This window comes from Seriola lalandi, unplaced genomic scaffold (assembly GCF_002814215.2).
Source record: "Seriola lalandi dorsalis isolate HSWRI2012SDOR001 ecotype SW California unplaced genomic scaffold, Sedor1 jcf7180002054062, whole genome shotgun sequence".
Taxonomy (NCBI): Eukaryota; Metazoa; Chordata; class Actinopteri; order Carangiformes; family Carangidae; genus Seriola; species Seriola lalandi.
The window spans coordinates 601,167-620,278 of record NW_019524615.1 but is presented as its reverse complement, the minus strand read 5'-3'; the positions used below and the strand labels follow the sequence as shown (position 1 = coordinate 620,278).

General features: G+C 38.6%; 2 protein-coding genes and 1 long non-coding RNA gene across 3 annotated transcripts; 1 reads left to right on the top strand and 2 right to left on the bottom strand.

Moving 5' to 3' along the window:
- Positions 1-1,140: 1,140 nt before the first annotated feature.
- LOC111652744 (uridine phosphorylase 1-like) lies at positions 1,141-4,872 on the bottom strand. Its single transcript, XM_023403093.2, has 8 exons — positions 4,737-4,872; positions 4,323-4,367; positions 3,444-3,555; positions 3,186-3,344; positions 2,923-3,037; positions 2,083-2,292; positions 1,802-1,948; positions 1,141-1,682 (listed from the first exon to the last, which is right to left on the bottom strand). Exons 2-8 carry the CDS (start codon positions 4,334-4,336, stop codon positions 1,531-1,533), a joined length of 909 nt encoding a protein of 302 aa, XP_023258861.1. The 5' UTR covers positions 4,337-4,367; positions 4,737-4,872; the 3' UTR covers positions 1,141-1,530.
- A 322-nt stretch (positions 4,873-5,194) lies between these two features.
- LOC147819314 (uncharacterized) lies at positions 5,195-9,326 on the top strand. Its single transcript, XR_015437048.1, has 2 exons — positions 5,195-6,355; positions 7,491-9,326. It is a non-coding gene; the product is annotated as an uncharacterized LOC147819314 (long non-coding RNA).
- A 1,604-nt stretch (positions 9,327-10,930) lies between these two features.
- On the bottom strand, positions 10,931-16,783 carry LOC111652734 (uridine phosphorylase 1-like). Its single transcript, XM_023403079.2, has 8 exons — positions 16,652-16,783; positions 16,289-16,343; positions 13,975-14,086; positions 13,713-13,871; positions 13,456-13,570; positions 12,116-12,325; positions 11,844-11,990; positions 10,931-11,723 (listed from the first exon to the last, which is right to left on the bottom strand). Exons 2-8 carry the CDS (start codon positions 16,327-16,329, stop codon positions 11,572-11,574), a joined length of 936 nt encoding a protein of 311 aa, XP_023258847.1. The 5' UTR covers positions 16,330-16,343; positions 16,652-16,783; the 3' UTR covers positions 10,931-11,571.
- Between the last annotated feature and the right edge of the window lie 2,329 nt (positions 16,784-19,112).

Here is a 19,112-nt window from a genome sequence, read left to right as displayed (position 1 = left end):
ATACTGCAGCCTCATGCTAATATATATATATATATATATATCATCAATCTACACTCCACACCCCACAATTACAAAAAGAAATCAGATTTTAAAAACTGAAATATCACATTGACATAAGTATTCAGACCATTTTCAATGGCGATTGAAATGTAGCTCAGGTTCCTCCGATTTTTTTGAATCCTCTTCAAGATGTTTCTACACCTTTATTGCAGTCACCTGCGGTCAATTCAATTGATCGGACATGATTTGGAAACACCTGTCTATATAAGGTCTGACAGCAGACAATGGATTTCAGAGCAAACACCAAGCCATTAGGAGGAAGGACTGTGTCCAAGCATCATGTCTGGTTTCCTCTTGATGCTAAGAAATGAGGCCAAACAGTTCAATCTTGCTTTCATCAGAACAGTGAATCTTGTTTCTCACAGTCTAAGAGTCTGTAGGGGCTTTTTTGGAAACTTTCTGAGAGGCTTTCGTCTGGCCACTCAGCCACAAAGCCCAGTGCAGGGGAGTGCTGCAGTGATGGCTGCCCTTCTGGAAGTTTCTCTCATCTCCACACAGGATCTCTGGGGCTGAGCCAGAGTGACCTTCAGGTTCTTGGTCACCTCTTACCAAGGCCTTTCTCTCCTGATTGCTCAGTTTAGCTGAGTGGCTAGCTCTAGGAAGAGTCCTGGTTGTTCCACACTTCATTTAAGATTTATGGAGGCCACTGTGCACTTGGGAACCTTCAATGCAGCAGATTTTTTTCTCTTGCCCTCCCCAGATCTGTGCCTAAATACAATCTTGTCTCTGAGCTCTGCAGACTTTTCCTATTTCCTCATCCTTTGATTTTTGCTCTGATATGCATTGTCAGATTTGAGACAGGATGTTGGTCTTCATTATACTGGACTTCATCAGATCTACAATTACAAACAGCAAATCCTGCAAAAATCCAGCAGCTTGAAAAATGTTCAAGTGCTTTCACCAAGAACTAACAGCAGTGCGTTGTGAATTTGTGCTACTTTAACACGAAGACAGAACAAAAAACATCAAGTTGAATTCCTTCCCTCAAAATGAGTGACAATTTGTTCGTTTTTTGATTCTGAAATACATATACATGTTTGCAAAGTTGCACAACAACTAATGACATCACAACAACACACATTTAGCAATGACGGATTTATTTTGTGAGCATTAATGAAACAAGGAACATTTCAATAATGAGAGTATGGTGATTCTGGTTCAAGCTTTACAGATAAAGAGGGAGCCTTAAAAAAGAATATTTGATGACCATGCTTTTATATTACATTCAAGGCTCAGTTAAATGGTTTTAGAAAAATACAAAAGAATACAAAAGTGAAACTCAGTCCATGATGGTTTATTGTCATGACTGATGTTTATCAAAGGATAAACAGAAGGAAGTGCATAATTTCAAAATTGAGTGATTATTCTGTATACATTGAAGGCAAGCTAATGCTGAGCAGGAGTGCATCCATACGTCAAGAGATGCCCAGAATTTGATGTAGTCTGCAAACCAGTATATGAGTTTTACTCTTATTTAGCTGTTGCTTTGGCTTTCAGCTGCTTCTTAATATAGTAGCCAACCAGTATCTGAGGACGTTCTCCGTAACTGACAAGACATTCATGAGAGCTGGTGAGCTGATCCCCCTTCAGCCGATCCAGTAACGTCACGCAAACCACTGCCGCTTTATGCAACAAGAAATGAATGATGGAAATTGAGCAAAGCTTGAAAACAAAATTCTGCATTTTACAACACTGAAAATAAAGCCAGCTATAATATAATCTGATATTGCATCTTTCTTACCTCGTAGACCACTCATCTTGCACATAGCCGCAAAAACTGTTGACTCCATTTCAATGTTGCAGATTTCTGCGTCTTTGACTTTGCTGAGGTAGTCCTGTTTATCCTTCTCAGTATAGTGGCAGAAAGCACCATCCAAACGGGCTTGCCCTGGGTGATTGATCGGATGGAGAAGGTAGACAGGAGGATAGCAAGAGATGCACATTACAGCTGAACCATTGTACGTACATACGTTTGTATGTGTGTGAACAATGTCCTTAAAATATCAATGCAGCAAAACATACCTTCATAGAAATCCAGTGTACACATGGTGTTGCCTATCACTGTCTGAAACTGGTTCAGCTCTTTGCTGCACTGCAACAGCTCCGCAGCCAGGCTTTGGTCCAGATCAGTATTGCGCACCACCGTCTTCCCCAGGATCACCTGCGCATACCTGGGTTGGAAGGTGTCATCCAGAGGCTGTTTGGTAACAACGACAGTGCCAGGCTCAAGCCCTAAAAACCAAGAATGGTAGTAAGTTGATTAAGCGTCGTGTTCATTTTCAAATGACACACAGCCAAATGAATTCATAAACCTCTTAAGTTATCTCAGATAACATATCTTAAGTTTAGTATCATAAACCCTTTAGCCATGCTGGTAGATATACTGTATATCTGGGCTGTAAATTCAAAGCTTTAACAGCGGACCCCAGGTTTATAGCATATTTAAAAGATTTTATGGTTGGCAAAGGATTTCAGTAACTTACTTAAATAAAAGTTAAAAACAAAAATATCAGTTTTCTTTCATTCACAAAACTGGAGAAATAACATTATGTAATAGCAACTATTTACAAAAAGCCATATTGGATGACACTGCCCTAAGGTCTAAGGGAATTTTGGCTCCCTCTTGTGTTAAGAAAATGTTTATTTATGGACAAAACCAAGCACTCAGCTATCAACTGACCACACTAACTAACCCATCCCATGGCAAGGACATGTGACCACACAGGAGGTCTAAGGCAAATCAAGTAAACTAGCATCTTTGGAGTGGTAGCAGTATTTATGATTTGTTAATGCAACAAATGTGTAATCAGATGTATTACAAGGTAACAAAACATAAATACATAACATAAATAACAAGCTTACCAATTCCACCTGATGTCCCAATGCGTATAACTGTAACATCTGTGCAACGTGCATGATGGAGGAGTTTTATTAACTCATGCAACATTATGGCAATAGATGAAACGCCCATGCCATGCTGAAAATAAACTTATAAAATTAATAATAAAATTTATGTTGGAGGACACAAAGCACGCAGAAATTTGTCCTGTATTTGCTTTGTATCAGTAGTATAGGATTTCTTTACAAAAAATAATAAAATTATCTCGATTTTTGTTCTCACATACATTGACGGAGAGTACAGGGCCAATTTTGTACATGACATAGCGGTCTGTTCCAGCACAGATATTTGGGTACTCCGATTTAGGGTCTTCCATACCGAGCACACCAGCAATGTACTCAATGAATGCTTTCATTCTTGTTGGGCTGCCCCCAACACACACAAACTAAAAGAAAACACACACAAGAAAAACATAAATATTTACAAAAAAAAATGATTATGGAGGTGATTTCTTTCCACAAATGAGTGCCATAAAAATCGTTACTTTGACATCACCAAACATAGCTGGTAGGTCATGAGTTCCTGTTCCAAGACCAAAGTGGTAGAGGACGTCATCTTTCAGTGTATTCAGGTGTGGGTTGTCCACATGAACAGGTCTTAAAGGGGGAAAAAGAACAGATATTAAAAGGGTCAGTTCTAGTCTGATAATCGGATTAAATTTCCACTTCGCGTCATTCATTCGCTAAAGAAATCAGAGATCTGGGCGGTGATGTAGGGGTCTGAAACCAGGCTAGGTCCGTTCAACCAAGGGCATAGGTTTGCATATGGACCTATGCCAATATTTTGAGAGGACAGAATTGTCCCTACCAATATTTGAGTGCTGACAATAACACTGGCTGGCCTAATGAACATAAAAATGTTGATGTTGGATGCAAAGATGGAAAAAAATATTGTATGTTTTTCCTCTATTCCCGTAACAAGTAATTTCCTAAAGTTTACTTTCTTTCAATCCTTCATCTGTTACCGTGCATAGTTTTTTATTTAAATATAAAACAGATAAATAAAGATCATATGTTAAAACCATTGTTTTGGAGGGGCTATTGTGTCCCCACCAATGTTGAGCCCAAACCTACACCCTTGCGTTCAAACAAATCTTTCCTTCATGAAGGTTATCATTTTTATGTTCAAGGACCAGCATTGTTTGTTTTTTTGACAGCTTAACTGAATCAAGTTGCATTATGTTTGTAGGCTATAAAAAATGTCCGATCCTGAGGAAAAAAATGTATCACCCAATATCCTGACACATCCAGTACAATAGTTTCCTCGTTTTAAAAAAAAGAACATAATTTGAGGAAAGCCTATATCAACACTGAAGTTTTTAAACAAATAGACATGAAATTGGCACTGGACTAGAACCTCTCACCTGCTGCAGGACATCTTTGGCTTGTTGTCTTTTAAATCAATGTTCCTGAAAACCATAGAAAACAGTTGTGTCTTAACAAATTTTATTCAGTCACCAGGATCAAATCAAATTCTTAATACACCTGAACAAACTAGACTGTATGCTTAACCTTACATGTGGTGAGGAATTAGCCTCACGTAAAACTCATTAGCACAATTAAGACATAGTTTCATATTCAACATTCCGTCATATACTCAGACATTGCAGCACACAGCATTTTATCGTTCTCAGCAAGGGAAAAAAGAGGCAATTAGCTCGATTGTTGAAATTGTAAAAAAATATTAAATCTTGAATCTTGAATCTTCCCCTTCAAGAGAAACCAAAAGGACTATATAAAAAAAAAAGCTACAACAAACACAATAGACGGATACTCACCTTTGAAAAGTTAGTGTTGGACTGCCGCTACTCCGCTGCACACAAAATAATTTCACTTTCTGTACAACTGACGTTGACAAAAACCCGCGAGGATCCAGCCCACCATGAAGTGACGTCCGCCACGTTCACCAATTTAAATTTAAGACTTTATGAGGGTTCCGTTTCATGGTCATACCGTTCGAATTAATTATTTATTTCTTTATCTGCATTCATATCACAGTTGTTGCAAGTACTTCCCCGCTGTATATCACTCCCATTGTGCTCGAAAAGAGTTTGTATTAAAGGGTGCTCAACAAGTGTCATCTCAGGCAGGGCGCGTGCAGCGTGTGCAGCGTGTGTGTGTGTGTGTGTGTGTGTGTGTGTGTATGTGTGTGTGTGTGTGTTTGTGTGTGTGTGTGGTGACTAAATTTGACAAAAGGGTAAAATTTGACCCAAACCCAATAGGAGGGATAGAACAATACTTCCTGGTCCTTTAATAGCCTAATAATCAATTCAAATTACCTGAGCTCATGGATGTAAGTGTTACTGAAAAGACCTTCAGGGTACAGGGCCTGTGCCGTTTCTGTGCAAAAACACTGCAAACTGCAAACAATCTTCAGGTCCTAGGAGGGCTTATGATTGTTTATTCCTACTCTCCCTCCTCCTATTTTTCATCTCTGTGTCCTTTAACCCTCTCTGCTGCTCTGCTACTTCTCCCTGTACCGATTTCAAAATTTGACTTAGTAGGTTTTGATAGGGAAACATCTGGTAGGAAGTATTTACTAAGCCAAGAAAGTTTTGGCAGGGACATTGCTTCATAACACGATGAATGTGCTAATGTCAATGACATGTGACCCTCATTTCTTAGGAAACATTTTTGGAGCGAGTGCTCTGGTAAGAGAGGTCTGCTTGGCAATATTTGGTGTTCTGTGTAACTATCCTCCGTGCATGTAAAAGAGATATTAAAGCAGCATTTCACCCGAATCAGCTCTGGGTTCAGAATTCTCTCTTTACAAAGCATTAAAGCAGATTTTATCACAAGCCAGTTTCTTGTTCTGTGTGTTTCATGTAAAACCAATCAGCAGCAGTCAACTGCTGGCTGTCTCAATGTTAAAACTATTATAAGATACACACAAACTGTAAGCAGGCGGACAAACAATGAATGTAGTTTGCTGAGGCGACAGACGTAAGGGAGAACCACGGAGGGCCACACGGCATGTTCCACTGGGCTGATTACCACACATAGCCATATCTCTCTCTCCCTCTCTGTCTCTCGCCCTCTTTATCATTTTTTTTCTTTTCAAATTGAGCTACTGGCCCCAATAGCCTAATGCTCATGTGGAGTTGATGTTGAATAAAAGTCATCAGAGTAGTAGTAGAGTTTATTTACAGAACTTCACGTGACAGCGTCCATGATCTCTTTATAAAATGATTGTGTTAATCGACCCTGTCACCAGCCAGCAACAACTCACCCAGCCCATCTGGCAAGTAAGATTAAGCACACACCACAGTTGGTTTTAACGTTCAGGTGTTGTTAGAGGTTGGTTTTGATCCTGGTCACTCAATAAAATTCACAGCTGTTATCTACTTTTAATGATGATCGTTTCAAAGGACAACAAACCAACTGTGTCATGCTGCAGGTGAGAAGTTCAGGTCAAATTCTGAATGCGTGTCATAAAATATTTATTTGAGAACATACGTTTTCTATAAGCTCTCCTCGCATTATGTTCTTTGGTTAATTTTTAAATGAGAAAACTACTGACTGTGTCAGAATAAGAGAACATTAACCTTCTCCCTGAAAGTCAAGACATTGTTTTATAACCTGTTAATGATTTGATACAACCCTGTTCGGTTTAACTGTCAAGTATACAGAAAGCTTTAGTCCTGTAAGGGTGATTGATTTTAATGTGGCAAAGTAAATAAGAATGTAATTTTAACATTTTTATTTATACATTTATACATATGTTATGTTTTTCTTGTGTGGGTTTTCTTTTAGTTTGTGTGTGTGTTGGGGGCAGCCCCTGGAGAATGAAATCATTCAGAGTACATTGCTGCTGAGCTCAGTATTGAAGACCCCAAATCAGAGTACTCAAATATTTGTGCTGACATAGATTGCTATGTCATGTACAAAGTTGGCCCTGTACTCTCCATCAGTGTGTGTATGAACAAAAGTATCACAAAAATGTTATTCTTTTTTGATATTGAAGTTTAAGGTTGATTTTATGAGCTTGCTCAGCTAGCACCTAGCATAAAAACAGTATTTAGCGATATCATTTACAGGCATTTATTAATTTGATTTTTCATATGTGTTGTTATGATGCCAGTCTTCCCTTTTATTTCTTAACTTAAAGTTTCCTTGATTGAGTCATGTTTTTTCTGATTTTGAGTGAGCATTTAAATGCTCAAAAGTGATGTGGAAAAACACTATGATCAGCAGTTAAAAGTCTATGATCAGCAGTGCTATAAAATAATGTTCTTGTTTATACTATATATGGAAGTGCTTTTTTTAACAAATTAAAAGGGAATCTGCAAAAGTTTCGTTGAGATAAGAGGAAGCGGTTCACAGTCTGATACATGAACTCTGTGTAAAGGTTCCACCCACTTGCAGTAAAACTCAAAATGAAACTGAAAATGAAAAAAGTGTGACAGCAAAAAAAAAATTCCACCACAGAACAGTATAGGTATGCAATACTGCTGAAGCATGCAAAGGCCCCAAACACCTAACAGCTTCTCCTTCCCCATGCTGAGTCCACCCCTTATACCAATGTATTACAGGCTCTGGACAGAAGGTAAAGGTGGACCCACCAGCTTGCTGTAAAGGAAACTGAGACCCTGGAGAAATCGCTCCCCGTTCGAGCAGGAGATAAGTGGGCTTTGGATGATAGTGTGGTGGAGCTGCACACTGCCAATACCTTTTTTTCACAAGGTCTGTCACAGACTGGTCATTGGCTCAGATCACCCAGACCTGATCATTCCCAACGAGCCAGTACGCCTCAGCCCACCAGGAGTCCCAGCTACAGTTCGAACTTGAAAGACAGAATTGTGTTTCACTGCTCTTTAGTTATGATGGACTGAACTATCTGTTGCCAGGATCCACATTAGGATCCCCACTCTTAGGAGTTCTTGTTCATTTTTGGAAACATCCTGTGGCTATCAGTTGAGATATAAAACAGATGTTGCACCAAGTCTGTCCACTCTCCAGCGGTCAACCCCTACTGCAGCTCGTGTGGCGAGATCTCCTCTAAGAGAAGCCACCGTAGGTTTATGAATGGTGTGTCCTCCCATTTGGAACGACGTATGCAGTCCCTGCTGCGCCACCTTTGCCTTGCAGAGGCACGTGCTCAACCGCAGTGAACAAGGGGTCAGTTTTCATCACGCCGTGCAGAAAAACTTCTTTGTTGATAATTGCCTGCTGAGCACATCCTCCCCACAGGAAGCCAGACTCTGGGTGCACAAGTTGGGAGAACTGCTGGCATCAGGTGGTTTTGAAATAAGACAGTGGGGCGGTAATGTTGCTTCAGTGGTTGGCCACCTTCCAACAGAGTTGAGGAACTCAAGAGTCCCAATAGACCCTAAAGACCATGCCCTTGGATTAACCTGGCATTGTTCACCAGACACCCTTCAGTACCTTCACAGCCCATCCCGCCTCCAAGATGTGTCGATGCGCAACATCTATTGCATTCTTGTGGGCCAGTATGATCCTATTGGATATATAATCCCCTTTTCCACCAGGGCCAAAGTCTTAGTCCAGCAGGAACAGCAGGGGAATGTTCGGGTCTCCTTTGTGCTGGTCAGATCTTGTGTCACTCTCAAACAGATCAGCAGATCAGTTCAGCGGTCACTTCAGACATATAGCCACACTTTAAAGTATATTTTTTGGGGCTTTTATGCCTTTAATGGACAGCACAGTGGAGAGTGACAGGAAACGGGGAGGCAGAGAGAGGGGGAATGACATGCAGTGAAAGGCCGTCCGATGCGGGATTCGAACCAGGGCCGACTGCAGCGAGGACTGTAGCCTCTACACATGGGGCGCCTGTATAGCCACACTTTAGACTTCGACCAGTGTCCTTTGGCACAATGGACCAAAACTGGCACGGATATGTTATTTTTTTATTTATTTTTTTTTTTTATGGTGATTGAGGGCAGATCTGCATCAGCTTATTTTGTTAGCATATTACTACTGAATCAAGGAGTAGCAAGCATTTCTAGAATTTGTGGAATATTATGATTAAGTGTTTTTATTATGTACTGATTTCAATATCTCACATATTAGCTGTGGCTGGAAGTAGACTTTGATAGGGGAAACATCTGATAAGGAGTGTTTACTGATATTTATGAGCCAAGAAAGTTTTGGCAGGGACTTTTCCTCATGTTGAACAGAACAAATTTGCTGATGACTGTGAATGTGAGTGTCAGTTGTTTTTGGGCAGCAGTGGTCTGGTAGGAGGGATCTGTTGGGCAATATTTGGTTTAGTTTAGTTCCTGTATCTATGCCAAAGGGTGGGGTCAAGTGTATAAAACTTTTAGTAAAAGAAAAGACTTGCTAATAACTGTAGTGTGTAAGTATTCTTCGAGCATGTAAAAGAGATATTAAAGCAGCATTTCACATGATTCAGTTCTGTGTTCAGTATTCTTATTTTCCCCTTACTTCTTTTTCTTAATTTTTTTTTTTAGCTTTGTTACTCATGTAACAGTCAACTGCTGGCTGCCTCAATCTTTAAACAATGATAAAAATACAAACACATACACCCCAGTTTGTTTAAATGTTATTCCATTATTGTGTTATTCCATCTAAAAAATCAAAACGTTGGATAAATATGTAAATTTAAATAATCACAAAGAAGTTCATACTAATAAAAACACTTCAAGTCACTACTAGACAATGTTCATATTTTACTGAGCTGACACCGGTGATGCACAAACAAAATGTCAAATGCAGGCAACAGGCCTTTGACAAACATATAACTATTACTACTACTTAAAATGTATAAAAACAAAAGACACAGACAGAGCATGCTGAGACCTGCCTAGAAAACCTGTTCATAGTCCTAACTTTCTCAGCTCTAGCTAAGGAACAGTATCCTTCAGTGAATTTTTACAGGTCCACCAGTGCATTTGGGGCTCAGACAATTGTACAATTGTAGTTGATGAACATAATTGAGCTTGTGTGTTAAAAGTAAATGAAATTTAGGCTAACACTTATTTCTAAAGATGTTATTATGACCCTTTGTTTTTACAGATGATTGATTTTTTTTGGTACAAATTCTGTCACATTATTTAATGTGGTTTTAAAAATTAAAAACAAAAACTGAAGTATCCCAAAGCAGAATCATTAGGTGGCGTATTTTATTGTGGTTAAATTTAGGGCCTCAAGTGTCAATCAGTATCCATCAAATGTAGAATGTATTATCTGTTCCAGTTTTCAATCTGCCATTGAGGAACAAGTAAACATCTTTAAAGGAAGCCAGACTCTTGCAAGTCTTTACTGGGGAGTCTAGTTGCGTTGGGGAAGCAGTGAGGGCATAATATACAGAGACACAAAAACAGGTAATCACTCACGCCACATAGTCTACTAGTTTAATAAAAAAGAGAATCTCCTTATGTGAATGCTTTTACTAACATCATTAGAAAAATAGAACAGCAAAGTTTACAAATATTAAATAAATATTTTATTTACAACAGAGCACTTTTTAAATATGTCATGCATATAAAGTGAGCTAAATCTGTGTACAGTATGTACTTAATTGTTCGCCCAGCAAGAAAGCTCCTATAGAAGGTATTCTTGATGGCGTCTCATGCAGATTGGGTGTGACGAGATTTATAGAGTGTAAAGGGATGACAGACAGCTACAACGAGGAGATCTGATGAAGTAGTTAATGAAAAGTATTGAACTATTATTAATTATTATTTGATTTAATTTGACTTGGAGTAGGTTTACTTGCCTAATAATGTATTGCCATATTTGTTGTATCCAGACCTATAATAATGTGATTGAAATATCTGTATTAAAACTAAAAAGGTTAATCAAATTAGCTGATCTAAAGACAGATGGTAAATGTTTATCAGCCAAATGAATGATTCCGTATAGATCATCAGGAACTTCATTTTCATTAAGGATGCTGGTCCTCATTATAGTGGGCTTCATCAGATCTACAATTACAAACAGCTCATACAGCAGAAAATCCTCCAGCTTCAAACATGTCAGAGCGAAACAATTTCAGATGGCATGAGGCTTTATTAGACATTGAGTGGAATTGTTACAGTTTCTAGGTTCTGAATAAAACTTCTACAAACATTACGGAAATCTAATCTTAAAAAAACAACCTAAAATACATTCTGCATAAAAAAAATACTCCATATACATGTTTGTAGAGTTTTGCAACAACCAATGACATCACAAGGACACACTTATGTCATGGGTATTTTGTGAGCATGAATGAAACAAGGAACATTTCAATAATGAGAGTATGGTGATTCTGGTTCAAGTTTTACAGATAAGGAACTTTATATGCTGTATAAAACAGAGGCAGCCATAAGACATTTGATCACCATAGGCTTCTATGTTACATTCAAAGCTGAGTTAAATGGTTAAAGAAAAATACAAGAGAAAGCTAAATTGAAACTCAGTCCTTGACATTTTATTGTCATGGTGACATGGATGATAGGATTAGCAGAATTAGGCAGAAGGCAGTGCATAATTTAAAAATTCAGTGATTATTCTGTACACATTTAAGGTATGGCTACTGGTGAGCAGGAATACATGTATACAAAAAATGTTTAAAGCTCAGTTATTGCTTTGCATTATGTTTTCAGTGTCAAGAGAAAATCCCAGTGTAACAGTGTATGACTTTTACTCTTATTTACCTGCTGCTTTTGCTTTCAGCTGCTTCTGAATATAGTAGCCAACCAGTATCTGAGGACGTTGTCCGTAACTGTGAAGAAGTTCGTGAGAGCTGCTCAGCTGATCCCCCTTCAGCCGATCCAGTAACGTCACGCAAACAACTGCCGCTTTATGCAACAACAAATGAATGATGGAAACTGAGTAACGTTTGAAGACAAAATTGTGCATTTTACGACACTGAAAAAATTGCCAGCTATGACATAATGCTGATATTGCATCTTTCTTACCTCGTAGACCACTCAGCTTGCACATAGCCGCAAAAGCTGATGATTCCATTTCAATATTACAGACCCCTGCATCTTTGGCTTTGCTGAGGTAGTCCTGTTTATCCTTCTCAGTGTAGGAGCAGAAAGCACCATCCAAACGGGCTTGCCCTGGGTGATTGATGATGGAGGATGGAGTAGGTAGACAGGAGGATAGCAATAGATGCACATTACAGCTGAACCATTGTACATGTGTGTGAACAAAGTCATTAACATATCGATGCAGCAAAACATACCTTCATAGAAATCCAGTGTACACATGGTGTTGCCTATCACTGTCTCAAACTGGTCCAGCTCTTTGCTGCACTGCAACAGCTCCTCAGCCAGGCTTTGGTCCAGATCAGTATTGCGCACCACCGTCCTCCCCAGGATCACCTGCTCAAACTTGGGCAGGAAGGTTGCATCCACAGACTGTTTGGTAACAACAACAGTGCCAGGATCAAGCCCTAAAAACCAAGAATGGTAACTGAGATACACAATTTCTAGACTAAAAATACAGAAAGCATAAATTAAAACACATCTCTCATACATGTTCTGATGACATAATGTACTGATAAAGACTATATTAAGTTGAGTCAGCATCATGTGCATTTTCAAATTAAACACTTATTCCTAAACACTTATTCCACTTATTTATAGGATATTTCATTCAAGATTTATAACATACTTCATCATAAAGAATTTCAGTGACTAACTTAAATAAAAGTTAAAAAAAAAAAAAACTGGAGAAATAACATTATGTAAAAGCAACTATTTACAAAAGCCATATCGGACAACACTTCCCTTAGGGGGGCTCCCTCTTGTGGTCAAAATAAGAAAATGTGTCTTTATGAACAAACCAAGAACTCAACTGTCATCAATGACCACAATAACTAACACATCTCATGGCAAGGACATGTGACCACACAAAGAGTCTAAGGCAAATCACGTAATTTCCTCGTAGATTTCATGTTATCAAATGGTAAGGAGATCAAGTCGGTAACTAATTTCCAACAATTGTTTACAGATTGTTTTGTTTTTAATTCACTATATCACAATTCCAGTGGGTCAGAAGTTTACATACTCAAAGTTGAGTGTGCCTTGAAACTGCTTGGAAAATTCCAGCTAATGGTGTCATTGCTTTAGAAGCTTCTGATTTTACAGCCTACCTTCAAACTTGGTGCCTCTTTGCTTGACATCATGGGAGAATCAAAAGCCAAGATGTCAGAAAAAAATAGTATGCAAGGTATTGGAGTGGCCATCACAAAGCCCTGACTTCAATTCAATTGAAAATTTGTGTGCATAACTGAAAGCGTGTGTGTGTTTGAGCAAGGAGACCAACAATAAATCATTCTCTATACTATTATTGACTTTTCACATTGTTAAAAGGAAGTTGTGACCCCAACTGGCCTCAGACAGGCAGTGTTTATTAGGATTAAATGTCAGGATTAGTGCAAAACTGAGTTTAAATGTATTTTACTAAGATTTATGTAATCTTCTGACATTAACTGTGTGATTTGATAATGCAACAAATGTGAAATCAGATGTATCATAAGGCATTTACATAACAAATAATATTTCCAAATAACAAACTTACCAATTCCACCTGATGTCCCAATGCGTATAATTGTAACATCTGTGCAACGTGCATGATGGAGGAGTTTTATTAACTCATGCAACATTATGGCAATAGATGGGATGCCCATGCCATGCTGAAAATAAAGCAGACAGTTTTTTTTAATTGGAGGATACAAAGCACGCAGAAAATTTGACCTGTATTTGTTGTGTATCAGTAGAGTAGAATTTGTTTACAACAAATAATAAAATTATCTTGAGGTGTTTGTTCATACATACACTGACGGAGAGTACAGGGCCAATTTTGTACATGGCATAGCGGTCTGTTCCAGCACAGATATTTGGGTACTCTGATTTGGGGTCTTCCATACTGAGCTCAGCAGCAATGTACTCAGTGAATGATTTCATTCTCCAGGGGCTGCCCCCAACACACACAAACTAAAAGAAAACACACACAAGAAAAACATAAATATTTGCTAAAAAAATTAATGATTATGGAGGTGATTTTTTTTCCACAAATGAGTGCCATAAAAATCATTACTTTGACATCACCAAACATAGCTGGTAGGTTGTGAGTTCCTGTTCCGAGACTGAAGTGGTAGAGGATGTCATCTTTCAGTGTATCCAGGTGTGGGTTGTGCACACAAACACGGCTTTAAAAAGGGGAAAAAGAACAGATATTAAAGGGTCAGTTCTAGTCTTATCTAGCATGCAGTTACTTTCTGTATTATCTTTTAAGGTTTGAGTCATTTGTCTCTTGAGGGCTCTCTTGTAGCCACCCAAGTACAGTGGAGGCGGGAATTGCTTTTGTGACACTCACAGCCGAAACATTACATTTGAAAACCCATAGACGTTGATGTGAAATGTTTTCATCTTGGCTACTTTCTACTACTCAGGTGCCAGTTTATCAAGTATGGCGAGCTTAAACGAAAGCATTCTAATACAACAACCCTGCACTAAACCCTGCTTTCATTAAAGCAGTGATGGGAAGGTTACTTCTGAAATCTAATAGGTTATCGATTACTAATTACCCTGTTTAAAATGTGATAAGTCATGTACCTGTTTTAATTACTTCATCAAACTAATGTAACTTATTACATTTGATTACTGTTTTATTACTTTTAAGTACCATTAATTTAGTCTGTTGGTGCCCTGTAGAAATTTCACAACCTTATGACCTCTCCAAGTTCATATGTAATGAAAACATTATGCTGGATTAAGTTAGTAGGTGTTATGAGATCGTCGTTTGGTGACAGTAGAATAACATTTTACTAGCAGCATTAGCTGTGATATTTCCTTACAGCAGACATTTTCCACTTCAGTAGGCACTTCCGCACATTTCCCCACGGAAAGGTTTTATGTATGGACTGCGATTAAAAAACTAAATCCAACATTATGTCACACAATTATCAGGTAATGGGTGTAATATTATTGAACAGAGACATCCTGCTGTAATCTTTGTTCCTACGGCTGTTCATGCTGTCCACTCTCTTCGGATTCGGGCTTGAACATGTACATTGACAAGTTGCCATTTTCAATCAATCAAGTTATGTTTTTTAGTTTTAGTTACTTGTTACTCAGTTTTACAGTTTACTTTCAGACTGGGAAGAGGATGACAGGGTGCTCAAAAGCGCTAGATGCCGCCCTTAAGCAAGCTTCCTGAAGTGATACTGCCTGTTTCAGTCAGAGGCTTAACTGATGGCTGCATAACAGGCAGTTTGAGTGGATCATGTAAAGTTACTCTAGTGAAGTCCCAGAATAAAATTATAGATCTGGATGTGAGCATAATAGGTCCCCTTTAATGCCACACTATTTACAACCTGCTACATCCATGGTATGGTCTAATACTACTTAGCTAATGGTTGGCTGATTCCAAAAGTCGATCTAACATTTGATTGTGTGGTCAGTTATAGCTAACTATTGTATGTAAATGTGGCAGGTGGCCCCGAGTAAAAAAAAAAGTGGTGATGGTGGTTCAGGCTCATTCCATGCTGGTGTGCAGTGGAGACAAGAGTGCAGGAACAACTAGTAGGTCTAACACTGTTTTCTGTGTGTGTTTTATGCTGTCGGGTATGAATTTGTGTGACACTTAATGTTTTCTTGTATTACAGACCCGTTGCCCTGTAGGGAAGAAGATCAACGTACCAAATGTTTTAAAGTTTTGCCATATAGTATTTTACATTTCAATATTTGTATGATAAAGTGTTTTTGAGATTTTCAATATTTATTTCCCTAGATAGAATAAGTGGTCCATTAGCTGCTCTTGTCATGGAACTATTTTTGTTGTTTGCTCGGGGTGGACTAGTTTTCTTTATTGTTGTTTGCTTGTTTTGTTCTTTTGTTTATCTGCTTGCTTCCTCCACCAATCAGTAACTTGGACAAAGCCTTCAGGACAGGTTTAAGGAGGTTAATTGTTTGAAATGAAAATAATAACGTGTGTAAACTTTGGAACGTGTAACTCCCTTGGAGTGCAAGACTTATTAGTTACAGTGTGTATGAGTGTGTAGTGGCACTCAGCCCTGTTCATGATAGCTGGGAAAGTAACTGTGAGGAGGTTAAACTGGGCGAATATAAACTGAACTGTAACAAAAGCTCTTTACTATTTACCCCATTGATTATCATTTCTTATGCTAGTGACCTGCTGTGAGTGTAACCCAGGGTGTAACCTTAATTGCCATCGTAGCAACAATGGCTACATAACCGTCGAAACGTGCCACAACTTAACCGTGCACGTGCATGCATGCGCGCGTGTCATAGGTGCGCTCCGGTACTTAAACAAATAGCGCCATACATCTGCCAGAGAACACAACAAAAACGTTAGGACATGAATTCAGGACTGGACTGGAACTTCTCACCTGCTGCATGACACGTTTGGCTTGTCGTCCTTTGAATCCATCTTCCTGAAAACAGCTGTGTCCGAAAAAAATGTATTCAGTTACCAGGAACAAAACCAACCTCTAACACCTGAATGCTAAAACAAACTGGGGTGTATGCTTAACCGTAAACTTGGTAAGGAATTAGCCTCACCTTTAACTCAATTATCACAATTAAGACACATTTTTCACATTTAACACCCCAGCATATAATCAGACATCGCAGCACACAGCACTGACGTTCACAGCAGGGGGAAAAAAGAGACAATTAGCTACATCTTCATATTAGAGATAAACCAAAAGGACTGTAAAAAGCTATAATACAGACAACAGGCAGACACTCACCTTTGGTATGTTGCTGCTAGACTGTCCTTTCCTCCGCTTCCCACAAATTAATTTCGCCTTCTGGACATCGTCGACACCGCAACGCGAGGATCCAGCCCACGCTGAAGTTACGTCGGGCACGTCACAAGCGTCATAACTATCCCAGTATGGAATGCAGGATGTAGACTACTCTGCCTCGGTCACGAACAAAGGTGACGAAACAGCAGATGTGCAATATCCACGCTCAGTGATGTCAGCTGAGGGAATAACCACAGCGTGTTATGAACCTCATGTTTCCAACTGATCCCAGGCAGCTTCATAAAAATAGTTTGATTGTATTTCCGGGTTTTTGCAGTGTGCACCAAATTAAATTAAAGGCCTTTTCAAAATCGCACAGAATGCAATCCAAGGTCAAAGGTGCTATTTCATGGATGGAAAACAAACATAAGGCTACAAGTATACTGTACATTTATCAAAATGTATTTCTGTATGTACATCCCAGTTGAATATCACAATAATTCCTTGTCACATATAATAATAATCAATTAATAGAACCTGGAACCATGCATGTAAGGATTAGCCTACTGAACATACATACGGGGCATAGGGTCAAGGGTCCCTGGAGCCTCTGTGTGAAGCAGCTTCTTACATTTCTTGTTTGAATGTCACAGAGTTCAGTTAAGAGACTAGAAACACCCAAAGAGATTTAAAAAAAAAAAAAAAAAAAAGCACAACAACGACCACGGAGACAAAAAAACAACCACAAAGAGAGGCAAAACGTCCACAAAAACACAAACCAGCACAAAGACACTCTAAACCAGTGCAGAGACAAAATGTCCACAAATAGACACAAAACAACCACAAAGATATTTAAAATGAACACAGACACACAAAGACTAACTACTCAGTCTGCAGGTTCTATATAGCAGTGGTTCTCAAAGTGGGGTCTGGGGACACCCAGAGGTCCTTAAGGGGGTTAATGGGAGTCCCAAGCAAAAAGAGGAATAACTTATTTTTGCTTTAATTTCACCCATAAGTAACGCAATAGCAGAATGCATTTTGGTCATGGGTTTGAAACTTTTTGTAACAAAATATGTAAAAGCAAAAATCTTATCTGATGGTGGACCCTGGGACACAGTCTTACCAAATGGGCGTCTGTGGTCTTATTTGTCAGAGCTATATCGGAGGGGTGGGGGGCCTTTTACTTTTATGTGTGCACTGTCTCAACTGTGCATGACTGGTCCCAAATAAGCTATAGAAAATTGATTGATGGATCAACCAATTAAATATAAATAACAAATTTGTTCATTTTAAGTTTTTGCTAAACTCATCACTCCATTATGAGCCGATCGCTTCCTACTTTGTCTCTCGACAGCCTCAAGTTACTGTCTACAGCATATACTGTATATTGAATATTGAAAACATTTGTAATTGAAATGAAATGCAATGCCTTCTAAGGCCTTATTTTGAGGGAATAGAATTCAGTGCTTTTTCAAGACTTTTCAAAACCTGCAGATACCCTGTATTTCGATCACGGTGGTGATAACCACATACTTCTCAAACCTAAAAGAATGATAACCCTAATGTTCCTGAGTGATTAGTCTGAGATTACTCATCATATTTCCTTGCAGAGTTCACTGTTCTACCCCATAGGTGAATTCAAGTGTTTTTGTGAAAATGGTGTACAAGATCTTACTGGAACATTCACCTTAATTCATTTAGTACTAAATCTTATTCTGTGCCTGTAAAAACTCAATACTATGTTTATATTAATGGATGTATTTAAAGGCTAAAAAACCTTGAATACTATTATAAGTATATTCGCTTGATATTGAGTGCCTTCAATACATAACAGTATCTAATTCACTCCCTGGTAAAAAAGTTTAACAGAAAAGCTTAAATGTGGAAATATTGATTTATAGTGATGATGTTGAGCAAGATGTAAAAAAAATAGAAAATGTTTCTTTATTCCAGTTGAGAGAGACCACATTAGTTCACATACTGTAAAAAAATAAAATACAAGGTTTGATTCTGTACCATTATAGGTGTATTAACTTATTTTTTCAACTGTTAGTGTCAGCAACTTGTTAATATCTTCCTGATGAAGTAAGCCCATTATTTACCCTCATTTAACCTATGTTTTAATCTCCACTAACCCAAGGGAAAACCTGGCTCTTTAGCAGCTAAATGCTTCCCTATGTTCACCAGATACACCAGATAATTTTGTTATCCCTATGGTGCTAGGAAGGTAGCATACAGCTGCCAGCTGAGGATGTGATGATAAGATCAGAGTTGTAAGCCACAAAACCAAACACAATCAGCTGGAAGGGGCTGCAGAGTTGGGTGTTGTTTCTCTATGGTATGTCACTATGAGCATCACCTTTCATATGACACACAGTCCTTTGATACATTGTAAATGTTCATTATTGCAGCTTTAAGTTTGAATTACATGCCAGAAAGAAAATGTCAATACACCAAACTG

What these genes read in the sequence shown, in the direction of transcription:
- LOC111652734 (XM_023403079.2), bottom strand. Translation starts at nt 16,329, where the DNA reads ATGGATTCAAAGGACGACAAGCCAAACGTGTCATGCAGCAG. An exon ending in TGGGACATCAGGTGGAATTG is followed by an intron (nt 12,326 to 13,455) that starts GTAAGTTTGTTA and finishes CTTGGTTTTTAG; the next exon opens with GGCTTGATCCTGGCACTGTT. An exon ending in CAAGCTGAGTGGTCTACGAG is followed by an intron (nt 11,724 to 11,843) that starts GTAAGAAAGATG and finishes TGTTGCATAAAG; the next exon opens with CGGCAGTTGTTTGCGTGACG.
- LOC111652744 (XM_023403093.2), bottom strand. An exon ending in TGGGACATCAGGTGGAATTG is followed by an intron (nt 2,293 to 2,922) that starts GTAAGCTTGTTA and finishes CTTGGTTTTTAG; the next exon opens with GGCTTGAGCCTGGCACTGTC. An exon ending in TACACTGGATTTCTATGAAG is followed by an intron (nt 1,949 to 2,082) that starts GTATGTTTTGCT and finishes TCAATCACCCAG; the next exon opens with GGCAAGCCCGTTTGGATGGT.